This window comes from Pan paniscus, chromosome 20, assembly GCF_029289425.2.
Source record: "Pan paniscus chromosome 20, NHGRI_mPanPan1-v2.0_pri, whole genome shotgun sequence".
Classification (NCBI taxonomy): domain Eukaryota; kingdom Metazoa; phylum Chordata; class Mammalia; order Primates; family Hominidae; genus Pan; species Pan paniscus.
In genome coordinates, this window is record NC_073269.2 from 57064031 (window position 1) to 57080551 (window position 16521).

The following is a 16521-nucleotide window of genomic DNA, read 5'->3' on the forward strand; positions in this document are numbered from 1 at the left end:
GGAAAAGGCACCAAAAGCACATCTCCATAAGATGTGCACACCAGCACCATGACAGTTTACCACTGCCATGACAACACCCAAAATTTATCAGCCCTTTTCTAGAAATTTCTGAATAACCCACCCCTTAATTTGCATGTAATTGAAAATGGGACTAAATATGACTACAGAACTGGCCCTGAGCTGCTACTTTGTGCTCAATGCCTATGGGGTAGCCCTGCTCTGCAAAGAGCAGTACCTCTGCTACTGTGCAGTACTGTTTCAAGAAAAGTCACTAACACCACTGGGTTGCCCTTGAATTATTTCCTGGACAAAGCCAGGAACCCTCCCTGGCTAAGCTCCAGTTTTGGGCCCACCTGGCCTGCACCACTAGAAGAGTGACTATATCCTTGTAATAACTACCCCCTCCACACTCATCTTTCCCTAAAACAAGTTATGTTAAGCCTTTGCTTTAATGAAAACTTTCCCAAATGCCCTTTGCGTCACACTTCAATTTGGACACACCACTCATTTCCTTCTACCACAGCAGACACCACCAGATGGCTCTAGGCTGTGAGAAAGAGTTCTATCTGGATTTTTGGGAGCTCTCAAGATTTTTGACCCGAGTGGTGGTTTCATGGTTGTTCATTTGTGAATATTTAAGCTGTTCATATATTTTCTGCACTCTTTTCTATGCATATGTCCCAATGTTTTCCCTTTTCTTCTTTTGTTTTTTTTTTTTTAAATAAAAATAGAGATGAGGTCTTACATTGTTGCCCAGGCTGGTCTTGAACTCCTGGGCTCAAGTGATCCTCCCACCTCAGCCTGTGAAAGTGCTGGAATTACAAGCATGAGCCACCATACCTGGCACAATTATTATTATTATTTATTTATTTATTTATTTATTTTGAGACCGAGTCTCGCTCTTGTCGCCCAGGCTGGAGTACAATGGCATGATCCCTGGCTCACTGCAACCTCTGCCTCCTGGGTTCAAGCGATTCTTCTGCCTCAGCCTCCTGAGTAGCTGGGTTTACAGATGCCCGCCACCACACCCCGCTAATTTTTGTATTTTTAGTAGAGATGGGGTTTTGCCATGTTGGCCAGGCTGGTCTCGAACTCCTAACCGCAGGTGATCCATCCGCTTCGGCCTCCCAAAATGCTGAAATTACAGGCTTGAGCCACCGCACCTGGCCAATTATTTTTTAAAGGGGGAAAATTTTATCTCCAAAGCTTGTGAACACTTTGCTCAGGAAAACTAAACACAAACTCTTTCAAAACTGTCTTTCACATACCAGCCCACTGAATGTTTGAAAACCTTTGTATGTATTTTCTCCCCTGAAATAAAGCTCTTACCCAAGTTCTTCCGGAAAACGAGGGATCACTTTAGGCAGTGGTGATGGCCAAAGTGACCATGAGAACTTGGTTTCTGCACATCCCCACCTAGCCTGCCAGCAGGAACAATCCCGGATCCCCATCCAGCCCTCCCCGCAGGGCCAAAACACAGACAGGCAAGGAACCAGAGAGTTGTGAGTTTATTCAGGGAGATCTAGTGCTTATCCTAGAATCAGCCCTTGCTGCCTATGATCTTCTTGATCCAGTCCAGGTAGCGGCAGATGTTGGTGTAGACGCCAGGTTTGTCGGACCTCCCACAGGGGTCTGAGCCCCAGGATGTGATGCCCTGGAGTGCACCGTCACACACCAGGGGGCCTCCAGAATCGCCCTAGACAGGGAGAATGAGAACAGCCTTGCATCTGAGATGTCCACGACGTCCCTTTTCCTGCTGTCCCAGCGTTTTACCAGTTCTTTGGCATGATTGGTCCCCTGTAGCCAATGGGGGTAAAAGCATTGTCCCCTGAGATCAGTCAGGACAGGGCTTGGGGCTTCCATGTACAGACAGACATGGTGTCTAAGGGTAGTGGTCAAAACACTGACAGAAGAGGGGAAAGAATGAAATCCCAGCCAGGCTTGGTGGCTCACACCTGCAATCCCGGCACTTTGGGAGGCCGAGGCGGTAGATCACTTGAAGTCAGGCGTTCCAGACCAGCCTGGCCAACATGGTGAAACCCTATCTCTACTAAAAACACAAAAACTAGTTGGGTGTGGTGGTGCACGCCTGTAATCACAGCTACTCGGGAGGCTGAGGTGGGAGAATTGCTTGAACCGGGAGGCAGAGGCTGCAGTGAGCCAAGATTGTGCCACTGCACTCCAGCTTGGGGGACAGAGCGAGGCCTTGTCTCAAAAAAAAAAAAAAAAAAAAAAAAAAGAGTTCTCGAGGGTCCAATCCAGGGAGAAGACAGTAGGGATTACTTGGAGAGGACTGAGCTGAAGTTTCCTCTGTTCCTGGCCAATAGTGAAGGCATCATTGATTGCAGTTGCCAAACATAGGAGAAAGGATCAAGATTCTTATGGACACACACACACGCACACACATACACACACACACACACACACACACACACACACACACCCCATATTCCCAAGGGACCATGGCTGAAATATTTGTGGAAGAGACCACAGTCTCTATGGAACAATCCAGAGACTGGCTTTCATGGCAGTATCGCTGATGGAAACGACTCCATTCTTGGCCAATGGGGAAGAAAGCATTGTCTTTAGGGACCAGTCATTGGCAAAGGTGGTGAGGCTTCCAGGAAGCGGACAAAGCCAGGGGAAAGTGCTAGGAACAACGAAGTTGCAGTTAGAAGAGAGAGTTATATCTATGACAAATCCCAAGAGAAAGGGATGGGAGCTCATTGAGGAGGCACTGAAGTCAATGGCACCATTTACTCCAGCCAACTGGGAAGACACCATTGTCTCCCAAGCAACCAATCACAGGAGAAGGGAACCAGCCTTGGGATTCTAGCCCGGTCTCAAAGAAAAGTGGCTGACCACCGGGCCGGTGGTAAAGTCGGCACAAATTCCACGATGTAATGCTGGGAACCAGAGAGCAGGCAACTCGTCTAAACTCTAGCCTCAGACTCTCTCCTTGCTGGACATCTACCCCACCCTCTATAGCCCCCAACTCGGCATCCCATCCTGTAGTTAAGGGTTTGAAAGAAAACAGCAGCAGCAATTCAATGCTCCTAATCCCTATGCGGTGTGACTTTCAGAGAGAGAGTTTGGCTTCTCTGAACCTAGCTCCCAATCCATAGAGATAGGGGTGAACACTCCGGGTGCTAAGTCTTTGGGGTCACTCCCCTTACCACCCCCACCCCCATCCAAGCCTTGAACCTCGAGAGGGCAATGAGGGATGTGTGAGGAGAAGGATTTCAGAAATTGCTCACCTGGCACGTGTCAGCCCCTTTGCTGCTGCCTGCACAGACCATGCCATCTGTGATCTGCCCCGGGTAAGCATCCTCACACTTCTTCTGGGGAAAGATTTTTACTTCTGCACAGTTGAGAGTGTCAGGAAAATTCTCTGAGGGGGAAGAGGTTGTAAGGTTCCCTGAGAGAGCAGCCCTTTGCCTCCATCCCTGTCTGGATCTAACCCCCTTTCTTTCCAGGATGTAATGGGGGAGCTTTCCAGCTGCATGGGGGAATTTTCTGACACTGTGCACGGGGGACATCACTTCTCACCACATTAAACGAAGCTGTACTTGTTGCTATTGGGCTTTCTCCATCTAGAGAGGGGCCCTCGGATCTCACGTGTTTTTTCTTGCCCTGAGCCATTTTCAAATCAAGGGGCTGGGGGTTACTTGGAAGTGCCCCTTTATGGTACCTCTGACCCTCTCTTTCCAGTCTTCCTGCCCTCAGACAACTGGGTCCTCAATCTGTGCTAAATCCTGCTCCTTCCAAATGTCACCTCCTCCTGGAAGCCTTCCCTGACCACTCGAATTAAAAAATACCATCCCTCCATTACTCCCTATCCTTTTACGCTCCACAATATTTCCTTACAGCACTTAACTCTACCTAATGTTTTATTTTATGTGTATTTGTTTATTGTCTATTTCTTCCACCTAGCTTGCAACTCCATAACGACAAGGACTTTGTACAGTTTGCTCATGGCTGTATATCCAGCGCCTGCAACAGCACCTCGGCATACTAGGTGCTCAGTAAATAAGAGTTGAATTAATAATTGAAGGTGGAATTGATCTTTTTTATTAACCACTTTTGAGGAATAGACTTCTCCAAAGCCTCTTTGAGGGGGAAAAACTTCCATCTGGCATCTCTACGTGCCAAAAGCAATATGCTCATAATCTCATTTAATCCTCACAACAGCGCTTTGAAGGAGAGATGCATTCATTCATTTCATTGTTTATTCATCAGGTCATCCATTCAACAAATATTTATTGAGCATCTACCATGTAGCAGGCACCATTCTGAGCACTAGGAGAACACAATGAAGAAAACTGATGTAACCTGAACCCTCACGTAGCTAAAAAATCTATTGGTTAATGATTCCCATTTTGCAGATAAGGAAAGTGAGGCTCAGAGATGGAAAGGAATTTGCCCAGGGAGAAAGGGCAGAGCCATAATTTGAACTGATCTACTTGATTTGCGAGCACGTGTGTTTCCACAGCCGCAAACTGTCTCATCCAAAGCATTCAGAGCAGGAGTGAGGCAGGCAGGGACCTGAATGCTGACTTTGCCACTTCCTGGAGAAGCTCCTTGACTCTCTTAGCTGAGTCCCAATGTTTTCACTGTGAAGGAAGGCGAGGGGCTGTCTGGATTCTGGAGTCCCAAAGGGACAGCTTCATTGGAGGTCCAGATTTTGAGGTCCAGAGTCAAGAGGGAGTTAGGACTGCTGGGTCCTGGGAGAAGAAGGGCCTAGACTCCCGGGTCTGAGGGAAAAGGGGACCAGGGCCCAGGTTTCCTGGGTTCAAGAAGGAGAAAAAGGCCGGGGGCGGTGGCTCATGCTTGTAATCCCAGCACTTTGGTAGGCCGAGGCGGGCAGATCACTTGAGATCAGGAGTTCGAGACCAGCCTGGCCAACATGGCGAAACCCTGTCTCTACAACAAATACAAAAATTAGCTCGTGTGGTGGCGGGTGCCTGTAATCCCAGCTACTCGGGAGGCTGAGGCTCGAGAATCGCTTGAACCCAGGAGGCAGAGATTGTAGTGAGCTGAGATTGTGCCACTGCACTCCAGCCTGGGCGATTGAGTGAAACTGTGTCCCCCCGCAAAAAAAAAAAAAAAAAAAAAAAGGAGGGAGGTGGGGGAGAAGGTGCTTAGGAGCCTGTTTTCCTGGGCCTCTGAGAAGTCCAAATATCCCAAGTGTGTTAAGATTATATAAAATCCTATACAACCAAAGGTCCCATAGGGTAGTGCTCTCCGCCATACAGGAGGGGCTTTTCTGGCCCTGCTTAACAATCTGCTAGTTGGTTCTTTCTCTCACCACTCTTGTTAGTAGTCAGATCTTCAAGGCTTCTCATATGACTCCTGCTTGTGAATCTCAACATCATGATCACTTTCCCTTCTTTGTCTCCCTCTGGGGGACCAAGCTTTGCCAATAGCTTGGGTTCCACTGGGCCAACCAGCTCCTCTCCCTCCCATTAGTGGACAAGCCCACTACCTCGGGGACTGGTGACAGTGCCCCAGCCTGAGACGGTGCACTTCTGGCCAGGCTGGGTGCAATGATCTGCCAGGCTGATGGGCTTCACTTTGGACCCCAGGGATGCCTGGTCACGCAGTTGAAGAAGCATCAGATCGTGGTTGTGGTCCTCCACGTCGCTGCTGTTGTAGCAGGGGTGTGGGATGGACTGCACCACAGGTATTTCTTGCTCTGGGCCATCTTTATTCTGTAGGCTGTGGTCTCCCAGGCGTACTGTGTATTTCCTGTAATGGCGGGGATAGTTTGGGACCCAGGCAGGGGTATTGCCCCCAGCCCCCTCCTCCTTCAGACCCAGGAGTCCAGTCCTCAGCTCTCTCCTTCCTGAGTCGAAACCCCAGCCCCCTCTTTCCTTAAGCCCCAGCCGACCTCTGCCCCCATCATCCACTCACGGTTTTTTACAGTGGGCAGCTGTAAGGACCCAGTTGCCACCTACAAGGACACCGCCACAGAGTAGTTGCTGGCCCTGGAACAAGGCCGCCTGCCAAGGCTGCGAATGGGGTTGGCACTCATGACCCCCCAGCACCTTGTCCTCCTGTGCCCTGGAGTGTCCTGCAGCAGGAGGGAGAGGGTTGGATCGCCACCCTCTGGGGCAGTGCGAGGGCTGGGAAGGCCACCGTGGGTTCAAATGGACACACGGCAAATTCTCCGCATACAACTTAGTGAGGAGGTCCAGGCATCCACACGCTGCCACACGGGGACACTCATTTCAGTCCATGTGTCATCATACAAGAGTCACACACCCAAGAATGCCCCCACATGCTTCCACGTGAGTCTACAGGCCCCGTGTACTCCCAGGTGAATCTATGCCCCCAAGCAAGCAGCCCCCAAAGGCTGTAGCTATTCAGACAATTTACAGCATCACGGAACCTACTCCTACCTGCTGCTACCTGTTTCTTGCCTCTATCCACCCTGAGGAAAGCCCACAGAGGCTCCTGCACCGTATCGCACTCTTCACATCCGTGCACACGCACCCACATAACCCCCGCGGCATTCCCACAGACTCCCCAGCGCCACTGCTGCCTTCAGATCCCTCCCCTCCGGAGGCCTCCGCAACCCTCCTCACCTGCCCAGGCTCCCCCCAGCAAGAGCAGGAACATCCACGTCTTGGCCGCACGAGGTCGGGGGCGTCCCATGGTGAGGTCTGGGAAATGGAGAGGGCGGGGCCGGTAAACAGGAAGGAGGAGCCTGAGCTCCCAGTTCTGGATTTGGGCACTGGGGAGGCAGCCGAGAGTATCTGGGGCTGTTCTGGGCTTCTCTGGAGGAAGGAGGAGGCTGGGGGACTGGATTCCTACATTCCAAGAGAGGAGGGAGTCCTGGATGTCTGGGTCTGAGGGGACAGGGAGCTGGGAGCTGGGACTCCTAAATTAGGGAGAGGAGGAAGCCGGGGTCCAGACTGCTGGATCTCGACAGAGAAGGGCATCTGAGGCTGGGGTCCTGGAATCTGGAGAAGGAGGGTCCGGGGCCTGATGTCTGTGTCTGAGTACCTCTGCACCTCACCTTCCAGAATCCAGGGGCGGGGTCACCTACTGATTCGGACCCAGTGGAGGAGGCCCCAGTACTTCAGTTCTCTGCCTGGTACACGATTCTGGAACCTTTTAACTGGGAATCTCCACCTCCTGCTCCTCCTCCTTCTCCTCCTGCACTAGAGCCTGGGGAGCTTCTGGGAACTGGAACACTGGGTGTGAGTGAGAAGGGGCGGAGGGGACTGAACGTGAAATCTTGAGGGAGGAGGGGCTGGAATCTCAGACTCCTGAGGCTAGGGAGAGGAGGGACTCAGGAGGACTCGGTGCTGAGACTCTAGGATCTGAAACATAAAGGGCTGGGGGCCAAGATTTTAGTTCTGAGAGGGGAGGAGGCTGGGGGCCTGGATTCCTGGGTCTGAGGGAGGAGAGGCTGGGGGCCTGGACTCCTAAATCTAAGGGAGGAGGGGCTGGGACCTGGGATTTAGGTCTGACCGAGGAGGGGCTGGGGGCCCAGACTCCTGGGTCTGAGGGAGGAGGGGGCTGCTAGGGGCCAGAACTCCTGGGTCTGAGGGAGGAGGCGCTGGGGGCCTGGATTCCTGGGTCTGAGGGAGGAGGGGGCTGCTAGGGGCTGAGACTCCTGGGTCTGAGGGAGGAGGGGGCTGCTAGGGGCCAGGACTCCTGGGTCTGAGGGAGGAGGGGCTAGGGGCCTGGATTCCTGGGTGTGAGGGAGGAGAGAGCTGGGGGCTAAATTCTAAGTACTTTTAAAAGGACAAGCTTGGAAGCTGATCTTTTGTGGGAGGAGGGGGCTGCTGCCAGTAACCGGGAACCGAAGAAAGGCAGGTCTTCTAGGGTCAGAAACCAGAGGGTGGATCAGGCCCCGCCCGCTGTCCCCTGAGAGGTCCGGGATCTGGGAGGGCAGGTTTGGGAGGCACTGTGACCTGGTTTCCCCTTCCCCTGGAGGCGGCAAGACCAACCCAAGCAGAACCCAGGAGTCTTGCTGCAATAGGGCTGATGGACAGAGACTTTAGGCAGAACTTACTAGGAGTTTAAGGGGGAGTTGCAAGGCGGTACCGGTTCCCTCATCTGCCCTTCACCGCCCACCCGTTTGCCCTCCACTCATCTCACAGCTCAGGCAGAAAGAAGGTGCGGTTTCCCGCGTTTACTGAAAAATCATCCATTGGCTCTAAAGGTATCCAGACCCTCCCTCAATTTCCCCCCAGGTCTCCGCCAGGATTCAAATCCAGCACACGCCCAGGACGGGGCCACAAGGGGCTGAGCTCTACACTGCCCGAGCTCCACGTGGGCGGAGCTACTGCGCCCCTGACATCACGAGGGGCGAGATCTCTGGTGAAGGAGGCGGGGCCACAAGGGGTGGAGTCCCGAGGGGAAGTCCCACTGGGCAAAGTTCCGAGGGGCGGAGCTATTTTGTGTAAGTGGTTCCTTGGGGCGGAGCCACAGGCTGTGCTGTTCCAAGAGGGAGGTGATGGCTGTCGGTGACGTCATAGAGACGGGCTCTGAAGGGCGTGTCCCTGCTCCGTTCCGAGGGGGCGCGACTGTGTCTTGCTTGACCTCGTGAGGGGGCGGAGCCTCAGGGGCGGAGTCTCAGTGTCCAGAGGGGAGTCTCAGGGCAGCTGGAGGTCCAGGGCGGGAACCATTGAGGCTGGAACCCTACGAGAACCCCCTACCCCGTGCCCTTCGGCCTCTCTTGGTCTTCCAAGGTGCCCCCGTGGCGCGCGGGCTCAGTTCTCCATGATTTCTTGGATCCAGTCAAGGTAGTGGCATACGCTGGTGTAGACTGCGGGGCGCCGGGGTCTGGAGCAGGGCTCAGCACCCCCAGACACCACGCCTGCCAAGGTTCCATTGCAAACCAGGGGGCCCCCAGAGTCACCCTGTACGCGAGAGAAGGGCAGAGGAACTGTTAGGCCACTCTGTTCATGACAATTACACGGGCCACTTCCTCCCTCCCAGAAAGGCCCCAGCCCCTTCCTCCTCCAACATCCGAGAGTCCTCCATCTCCAGACTCTTCTTCCTCAGACCCAGGAGTAAAAGCTCAGAGCGCCCACCTCCCCGCAGGACCTAACCTCCTCCTCCCCGAGGACTCAGACTCTGGACGCCCAGCCCACTCCTCCTGTAGATCCAGAAGTCTGGACCTCCAGACCTTTTCTCTTTTACACTAAGGAGTCCAGGCCCTGGTCCCGTCCTCTCCCAGGAACCAGGTATCCCAGTCTCCTTCTCATTTTGACCCAGGAAGGCTGGGGGCCGACCCCTCTGCTCCCCTAAATCCTAGAAAACTTGGCAGGACAGCCTCATTTTCCCCAGAGTAAGGTCTCACCTGGCAGGAACCTCGGCCCCCCTCCCACAGGCCCGCACAGAGCATGCTGTCCGAGATGTGGCCAGGGTATGCCCAGTGACAGAGTTTGTTCTCCAGAATGCTGATGTTGGCACACTGCAGTGTGACTGGAAACAGCGCTGTCAGGGAAGAGAACTGTCAAGGATCTGCAACTGTCTCCAACACACTCAGCACCCCACTGCCCTGAGTCCTCCCTGCAGCTTTTCCAAAGGACCCATGGAGCCACATTTAGGACTCTGAAAGATAGAGACAAGAGACGGTGACAGAGAGACAGTCATAGCACGCAAGAGAAACAAATGGAGACAAGGAGGAAGAGGGCCAAGTAGAGAGAGAGGCTGGCCGGGCACCGTGGCTCATGCCTGTAATCCCAGCGTTTTGGAGGCTGAGGCTGGCGGATCGCTTGAGGTCAGGAGTTTGAGACCAGCCCAGCCAACATGGTGAAACCCCATCTCTGCTAAATATACAAAAATTAGCCGGGCATGGTGGCAGGCGCCTGTAATCCCAGCTACTCGGGAGGCTGAGGCACGAGAATCACTTGAACCTGGGAGGTGGAGGTTGCAGTGAGCCAAGACTGGTCACTGCACTCCAGCCTGGGAGACAGAGCAAGACTCCGTCTCAAAAAGAAAAAAAAGAAAGGAAGGAAGAGAAACAGAAAGATGCAAGCAGAGAGCCAAGAGATAAGAGATGCATATATAACTCCCTAGCACTTTGGGAGGCTGAGGCGGGCGGATCACAAGGTCAAGAGATTGAGACCATCCTGGCCAACATGGTGAAACTCCGTCTCTACTGAAAATACAAAAAATCAGCTGGGCGTGCTGTTGCGCACCTGTAGTCCCAGCTACTCGGGAGGCTGAGGCAGGAGGATCGCTTAAAACCCAGGAGGTGGAGGTTGCAGTGAGCCGAGATCACACCACTGCACTCCAGCCCGGGCAACAAGAGCAAGACTCAGTCTCTTAAAAAAAAAAAAAAAAAAGAAATAGAAAAAGACCCAGACCTCAAGGGGTGGAATGAAGGCAGTGAGATAAAGGGAAAGAGATTCACAGGAAGATGGTCACTGATGGAGACAGAGACATAGACAGAGATACCAGATACAGTGTAGTCAGTATAGATGTGGATATGGATATATAATACACATGTGCATCTATATAAGACATGGGTGCAGGCTCCGATGCATCAAGGGATATGATAAACAGAATTGGTAAACAGAAGTCGGGGACGGGGGCTGTGCAGGGAGACAGGAGCCATTTGGGTCCATTGGAGTGAATCAGAGAACTTATCTTGGCTGAAGGGGGCAGCCTCCATTGACTCAGCCCAATGCTTGCTATTTTGGGAATGTGAGTTCTTCAAACTTTTTCAAGTGAATCCAGAAACCTGGCTTTTGTATAAAACTTTCCAAGTTTTAGATATTGGCAGCAACAAATTCAGACTGTTTTTCCAATCCACTGACCCAATTTGGCTAATGGGTCAGTGATCCGTGACTCTGAGAAACATGGTCTTATTCCCATACTAAGATGAACGCATTTCACATTTAAACATCTCTGGGCCAGGTACAGTGGCTCACACTTGTAATCTCAGCACTTTGGGAGGCCAGGAGTTTGAGACTAGCCTGGACAACATAGCAAGACCTCATCTTTGCTAAAAATAATAAAAATTTTTAGCATAAGGCTTAAGTTAAAGGAGGTCCCATCATGGAGCAATGCATGATGGGAAATTCCCACACAGCATCTCTTACCACAATCAGTGCTTTATTCATGGAGGGAAGAAAATTGGAACAGTATGGATGGTCACTTTTCAGAGGCAATGGAGAGAGGATTCCTGCATCAGGTGGATTCCAGGATACTATTAGAATGCCCAGAATCTAAGATTCTAGAATTCTCAGATTCTGACACACTATTATCCATGATTCTAGAATCTAGAGGCTCAAGCTTTAGAGTTTTATGAATCCAAGATTCTAACATTCCAGATTCCCCTGGATCAAAAAACTCCAGGATTCTAACATTATCTGAATTAAATCTAAGATTTGACTAGATTTAAAAAAGACTAGAATTTTGGCTGGGTGCAGTGGCTCATGCCTGTTTTCCCAGCACTTTGGGAGTCCAAGGCGGGCAGATCACAAGGTCAGGAATTTGAGACCAGCCTGGCCGATATGGTGAAAACCCTGTCTCTACTAAAAATACAAAAAAAAGATAATAATAATAATAATAATAATAATAAATAATTAAAAAATGACCCGGGTGTGGGATGTGGTGATGCATATCTGTAATCCCAGCTACTTGGGAGGTTGAGGCGAGAGGATCACTTGAGCCCAGGAGTTCAAAGCTGCAATGAGCCGTGATCACACCGCTGCACTCCAGCCTGAGCAACAAAGCGAGACCCTGTCTCAAAAACAAACAAACAAACACTCTGAAATTAGAATGTGTCTTCCAGAAAATGGTGTTATATAATCAATGGGATCTAATGGGATCTTTCCTCCTCCTCCTCCTCCTTTTTTTCTTCTCCTCCTCCTCCTTCTTCCACTTCTTCGCAGTTCATGAAATAATGGCACATCTTAAAAATGCTAGCATCTTATATTTGGTTAAATATATCGATTGGCAGATAGAGAGAGAGAGGAGAGAGAAAAGGAGAAGACAGAGATGAAAAGTCAGAGACAGAGGGGTGAGGGAGCAAGTTTCAGAGAGAGTTCTGGGCCAGGTCATACCCTTGGGGCTGGACACGGCCCCCCAGCCTGAGATGAGACACTGCATGCCTGGGGAGACACAGGTCTGGCTGAGGTTGAGGGGCTGCACAGCAGGACTCAGACGTGCCTGCCTGGGCAGGCGGATCAGCATGATGTCATCATTGTGGTCATTGGCGCTGAGGTCCTTGTTGAAGCCAGGGTGGGGGAAGAAGTCCGTAACCCGGAACAGCTGCTCCGGACCCTCCCATTTCCAGAGGTGGTGCTCTCCAAGGCGGACCCACAGATACCTGCTGGGACAGGCCTCAGAGGTCAAGCTGGGGGGAAGGTAAAAGTCCTTTCAGCCCCAGCCCTCTTTTCCTGTCCATCAGGGTGCTGTGTGACCCTCCGCAAGCCACACACCCTCTCTGCACCCTCATCATCTATATCTGGTCCAGGGTACTGTGATTTTAAGCGAGGCACACACCTCCTCTGGGTCCCTGGTCCCCACTCTGATGTTTTGTGTGTCTCCATCTTTGTAGCTCTCCCCACAAAGCACCCGCTCCTAGTCCCAGGCTGAGTGAGCCACCTTCCTCCCTACTCACCTGGAGCCTTGGTGGTGACTTGGGTCCCTAGGAACGGTGTGGGCACGGGGGACCCCACCTACCGCATAACAACAGCCCCACCCCTGCCCCCACAGGTCTGGTGGCTTCTGTGGGAGCGGCTCTGTATGTCTGAGTGGTGTGTGTGTATACGTGTGCGTGTGTATGAAAAGGGATGAGATATGGAAAATCCCCAAATTGGGGGTCATCTCTGGCCTCAGCTTTTCCTGTCTATCATATCCTTCACCCTTCAGTGCATGTCTTCCTGGTGTCTAACCTTAAGCCCTCACCACAGTCTCAGCGCACTTGTTTCATTTCTGGTCCCTGCCCTAGACAGCTGGGATCCTTTCGGGGTTGACAAGTCCATTCCCCAGCCTCTGACCTCTGACATTAGGCAGCAGGCTAATGACTGCGAATTCAGGGTTGGGGAACCAGAAACATCTGTGTCTGTCTCTCTCTGTCATTCTTGCTGTCTTGGCTCTGGATCTGGAAAAGTAGTCCTCACCCCTACATCCCTTCATCCCCCTACCCTTCCCCTGCCTCTGACTCTCTGCCACCTTCATATCTCTGCATTTCTCCTGCTTCACTTTCGGCTGAAATCTGAACATCGTTCTCCCAGTCTGATGTATAGGCTTAAGTTAAAGGAGGTTCCATCATGGAGCAATGCATGATGGGAAATTCCCACACAGCATCTCTTACCACAATCAGTGCTTTACTCATGGAGGGAAGAAAATAGGAACAGTATGGATGGTCACTTTTCAGAGGCAATGGAGAGAGGATTCCTGCATCAGGTGGATTCCAGGATACTATTAGAATGCCCAGAATCTAAGATTCTAGAATTCTCAGATTCCGACACACTATTATCCATGATTCTAGAATCTAGAGGCTCAAGGTTTAGAGTTTTATGAATCCAAGATTCTAACATTCCAGATTCCCCTGGATCAAAAAAACTCCAGGATTCTAACATTATCTGAATTAAATCTAAGATCTGAACCTAGAATTTTAATGTTCTGGGACAAAAAGACTAGAATTTTGGCTGGGTGCGGTGGCTCACGCCTGTAATCCCAGCACTTTGGGAGTCCGAGGCGGGCAGATCACAAGGTCAGGAGTTCGAGACCAGCCTGGCCAATATGGTGAGACCCCCCCTGTCTCTACTAAAAATACAAAAAAAAAAAAAAGTAGCCTGGCATGGTGGTGCATACCTGTAATCCCAGCTACTCAGGAGGCTGAGGCAAGAGAATTGCTTGAACCCGGGAGGCAGAGGTTGCAGTGAGCTGAGATTGTGCCACTGCACTCCAGCCTGGGAGATAGAGGGAGACTCTGTCTCAAAAAAAAAAAAAAAAAAAAGACTAGAATGTCATCAGTCTATAAATCTATAACCTTAGAAATTTCAGAGTCTGGGATTCAAATAGTTTAAGACTACAGAATTATCTGAATCTCAATATTCTAGGATACTGTGAATCAAAGATTCTAGTACTGTGAGTTTCAATATTCAATGAATCTAGAAAGCTCTGAATGTAAGATTCTAGGATCACACTAGCCATTATGGCTATTGAACACTTGAAATGTGGCTAGTCCATTTTGTAACAGGCTATATGTGTAAAATACAGAACAGATTTCAAAGGCTTAGTACCAAAACAAAAGTAAACTGTATCATTCATACGTATTTAAAAATTGATTACATGTCAAAATAAGTTTTTGGGTATGTCAAGTTAAATCTATTAGAATTAATTTTACTCATTCCTTATTTTTTAAATGTGTCCACCAGAAATTTAAACTTACACATGTGGCTGGCATCATAATTCCTCTGGGCAGTGCTGACCCAGACTGCTAAGATTCTAATAGTCTGCGAATCTATGATTCTAAAAGTTGCTGAGGCTATTGCAGAATTTCATAAATTCAAGATTTTAGGATTCTACGATTCTGGATTTCTCTGGGTCAGTCTCGGATTCGAAGAGCCTAAGTTTCGAATCTTAGACTTCTCAAATGAGATATTGTCGGTCTCTAGAATTTTAGGATTTGGGAGGCTACCCTTCCTAATTCTAAGAGTTGAACTTGTGATATCAGAAGTGGAGGCTCCGCACTTCTGGCCTAAAGCACCCCTCACCCTCTCCTGACCCCCAGCCTCTGCCTCTCCCCAGCGTGGCCAGCCCGGGTCACTCACGGCTTGCGGCAGTGGGCAGCTGTGAGCAGCCAGCGGTCACTGATGAGGGTCGCCCCACAGAAGAGCCGAGTGAGGTGGAAGAGGCCGGCCTGCCAAGGCTGGGAGTTGGGGCGACATTCCTCGGCCCCGATGGCACGGGTGTCTGCCCAGCCATGCCCTGGGGTGGGGACGAGGGACAAAGGGGTCAGCGAAGAGCAGGCTGGGAGGGCAGGGAGAGGATGCCGAGAAGCCTAGAGGGCAGGAGGCAGAAGCCTGGGATGGGAGGGAAGAGCAAGGTGACCTTAGTACAGCTGTGAAGGGGCAGCCAGCCCGGCAGCCTCACCTGCCAGCAGAGAGAGCAGAGCACAGAGGAGTCCCAGCTTCATGAGCCCTGGGCACCTGGATCCTGGAACGTGCGCCCGGCGTCCAGTGCTTCTTTATGGTAAGCCATGCCATCTCCTTCCTCCTCCATGGGGCCGCCCCTGTGATTAATCGGGGTTGGGAAATGTCCCTGGGGGAGGGGGAAGCCCTGGGGCTGTGACAGGGGCCTTGGGAGAGGAGGTAAGTGCAGGGGGACCCCCCTTTTGGGATGAACTGGCGGCTTGCCGGGCCAGAGCTTGACTGAATGGAGGAGGAGTGCTGGGGGTGTGGAGAGGTTGTGGGCACCTCCTCTGGGGTCTTCAGAGTGGGAGACCTCATTCCTCATCATCTTAGGCTACAAGATACAGAATCTTTTGTGTCCTGGAAAAGGAGGGAGATCCTTGAGGCCTAAGGTCCTGGGGTGCAGCAGGTTTATTTTGGATAAAGCAGTGGTGTGCAGAGACCAACCTCCCATGGCAGGCTGGAGGGATGTGCAGGGGGGACCACCCAGAAAGGAGGCGAGGGGTGGGAGACAGAGTCAGGACTCAGACACAAGAGCAAAAGATACAAAGAGAGGGAGGTACAGGCACAGAAGGACCCAAGATGAGAGGAGGAGTGGGAGGAGGAGACAGAACATGAGAAAGATTGAGGGAAATCCAGGTGGAGTGAGGCAGAGACCACAGGCAGCTGCACAGGTTTACACACCTCGCAGAACTTTCCCTGCCCTGGGGATTTGGGCCTCTTCCCACAAGGACAAGGCCCTCTCCTAGAATGTTGAGAAATCTGGTTCCATCTGGATTAACCCACTCTTGTCATAACCTGCCCCCTTCCCCACGGCTCCACCACCCAAGGACCCAGGTGCCCAACCTTCCAGGTAGCAAGTGCCCTGTGCTCTCTCTTAATACATCCTGATCTTTGCCAAATCCTGAGAACATTTGCTATATATTTTTTTCATCCATCTCCCTGCCCCCCACCCCATTGTCCTTTCCATCACCCCATCCTCCCTGCCTCTCTCCTCATCATTCCTTCTCACCAGGTGGACAGCTTCTGGAGGGCTGGGCCCAGGTCTGACTCATCTCTGTGTCCCAGCATCACCCCGTTCCAGGCGGAACAGGGCTTGCAGAAGTCCTCAGGAGATGTTCATTGAATGAGTGAATGTCTTTCTCCATATCCTTCTTTTCCTGGTGAACTCCCACTCATCCTTCAACACCCAACCTCAATTCTCCCTCCTCCAGGAAATCTCTGAGTTCCTCAGGCAGAGTCCATCTTTGCCTCCCCTGGGCACTTACGATCCCTTCCCCTTTCTCCTGCTCACAGGCCTGGTTATGAAGCTGGGTCTGGGCTCCCCTTGAATGTTCTCTCACTGTGTCGTCATGGTTTGGAGCATGGACTCTGGAACTGAACCATGTGTGTCCAAATCTCAATG

The 16521-nt window shown here is 51.4% G+C and overlaps 2 protein-coding genes across 4 annotated transcripts; both read right to left on the reverse strand.

Moving 5' to 3' along the window:
- Window positions 1-404: 404 nt before the first annotated feature.
- On the reverse strand, window positions 405-7896 carry KLK8 (kallikrein related peptidase 8). 3 transcript variants are annotated; one of them, XM_008966184.4, is made up of 6 exons: window positions 7022-7896; window positions 6588-6665; window positions 5914-6073; window positions 5486-5748; window positions 3258-3391; window positions 405-1696 (listed from the first exon to the last, which is right to left on the reverse strand). In XM_008966184.4, the coding sequence occupies exons 2-6, from the start codon at window positions 6655-6657 to the stop codon at window positions 1541-1543; spliced, it is 783 nt and encodes a 260-aa protein (XP_008964432.1). In that variant the 5' UTR covers window positions 6658-6665; window positions 7022-7896; the 3' UTR covers window positions 405-1540. The 3 variants fall into 3 exon arrangements, with proteins under 3 accessions (XP_008964432.1, XP_008964433.1, XP_008964434.1); XM_008966185.4 differs by lacking the exon at window positions 5914-6073 and having other exon boundaries at window positions 7022-7097; XM_008966186.4 differs by lacking the exons at window positions 3258-3391; window positions 5486-5748; window positions 5914-6073 and having other exon boundaries at window positions 7022-7157.
- A 230-nt stretch (window positions 7897-8126) lies between these two features.
- KLK9 (kallikrein related peptidase 9) lies at window positions 8127-15166 on the reverse strand. Its single transcript, XM_008966187.5, has 5 exons — window positions 15079-15166; window positions 14757-14913; window positions 12036-12301; window positions 9320-9456; window positions 8127-8876 (listed from the first exon to the last, which is right to left on the reverse strand). Exons 1-5 carry the CDS (start codon window positions 15119-15121, stop codon window positions 8727-8729), a joined length of 753 nt encoding a protein of 250 aa, XP_008964435.1. The 5' UTR covers window positions 15122-15166; the 3' UTR covers window positions 8127-8726.
- Between the last annotated feature and the right edge of the window lie 1355 nt (window positions 15167-16521).

What these genes read in the sequence shown, in the direction of transcription:
- KLK9 (XM_008966187.5), bottom strand. Translation starts at nt 15,121, where the DNA reads ATGAAGCTGGGACTCCTCTGTGCTCTGCTCTCTCTGCTGGCAG. An exon ending in GCTGCCCACTGCCGCAAGCC is followed by an intron (nt 12,302 to 14,756) that starts GTGAGTGACCCG and finishes CTGTCCCAGCAG; the next exon opens with GTATCTGTGGGTCCGCCTTG. An exon ending in GGGGCCGAGGTTCCTGCCAG is followed by an intron (nt 8,877 to 9,319) that starts GTGAGACCTTAC and finishes TCTCGCGTACAG; the next exon opens with GGTGACTCTGGGGGCCCCCT.
- KLK8 (XM_008966184.4), bottom strand. Translation starts at nt 6,657, where the DNA reads ATGGGACGCCCCCGACCTCGTGCGGCCAAGACGTGGATGTTCCTGCTC. An exon ending in GCTGCCCACTGTAAAAAACC is followed by an intron (nt 5,749 to 5,913) that starts GTGAGTGGATGA and finishes CCGCCATTACAG; the next exon opens with GAAATACACAGTACGCCTGG. An exon ending in CACTGTCACCAGTCCCCGAG is followed by an intron (nt 3,392 to 5,485) that starts GTAGTGGGCTTG and finishes CTTCCCCCTCAG; the next exon opens with AGAATTTTCCTGACACTCTC.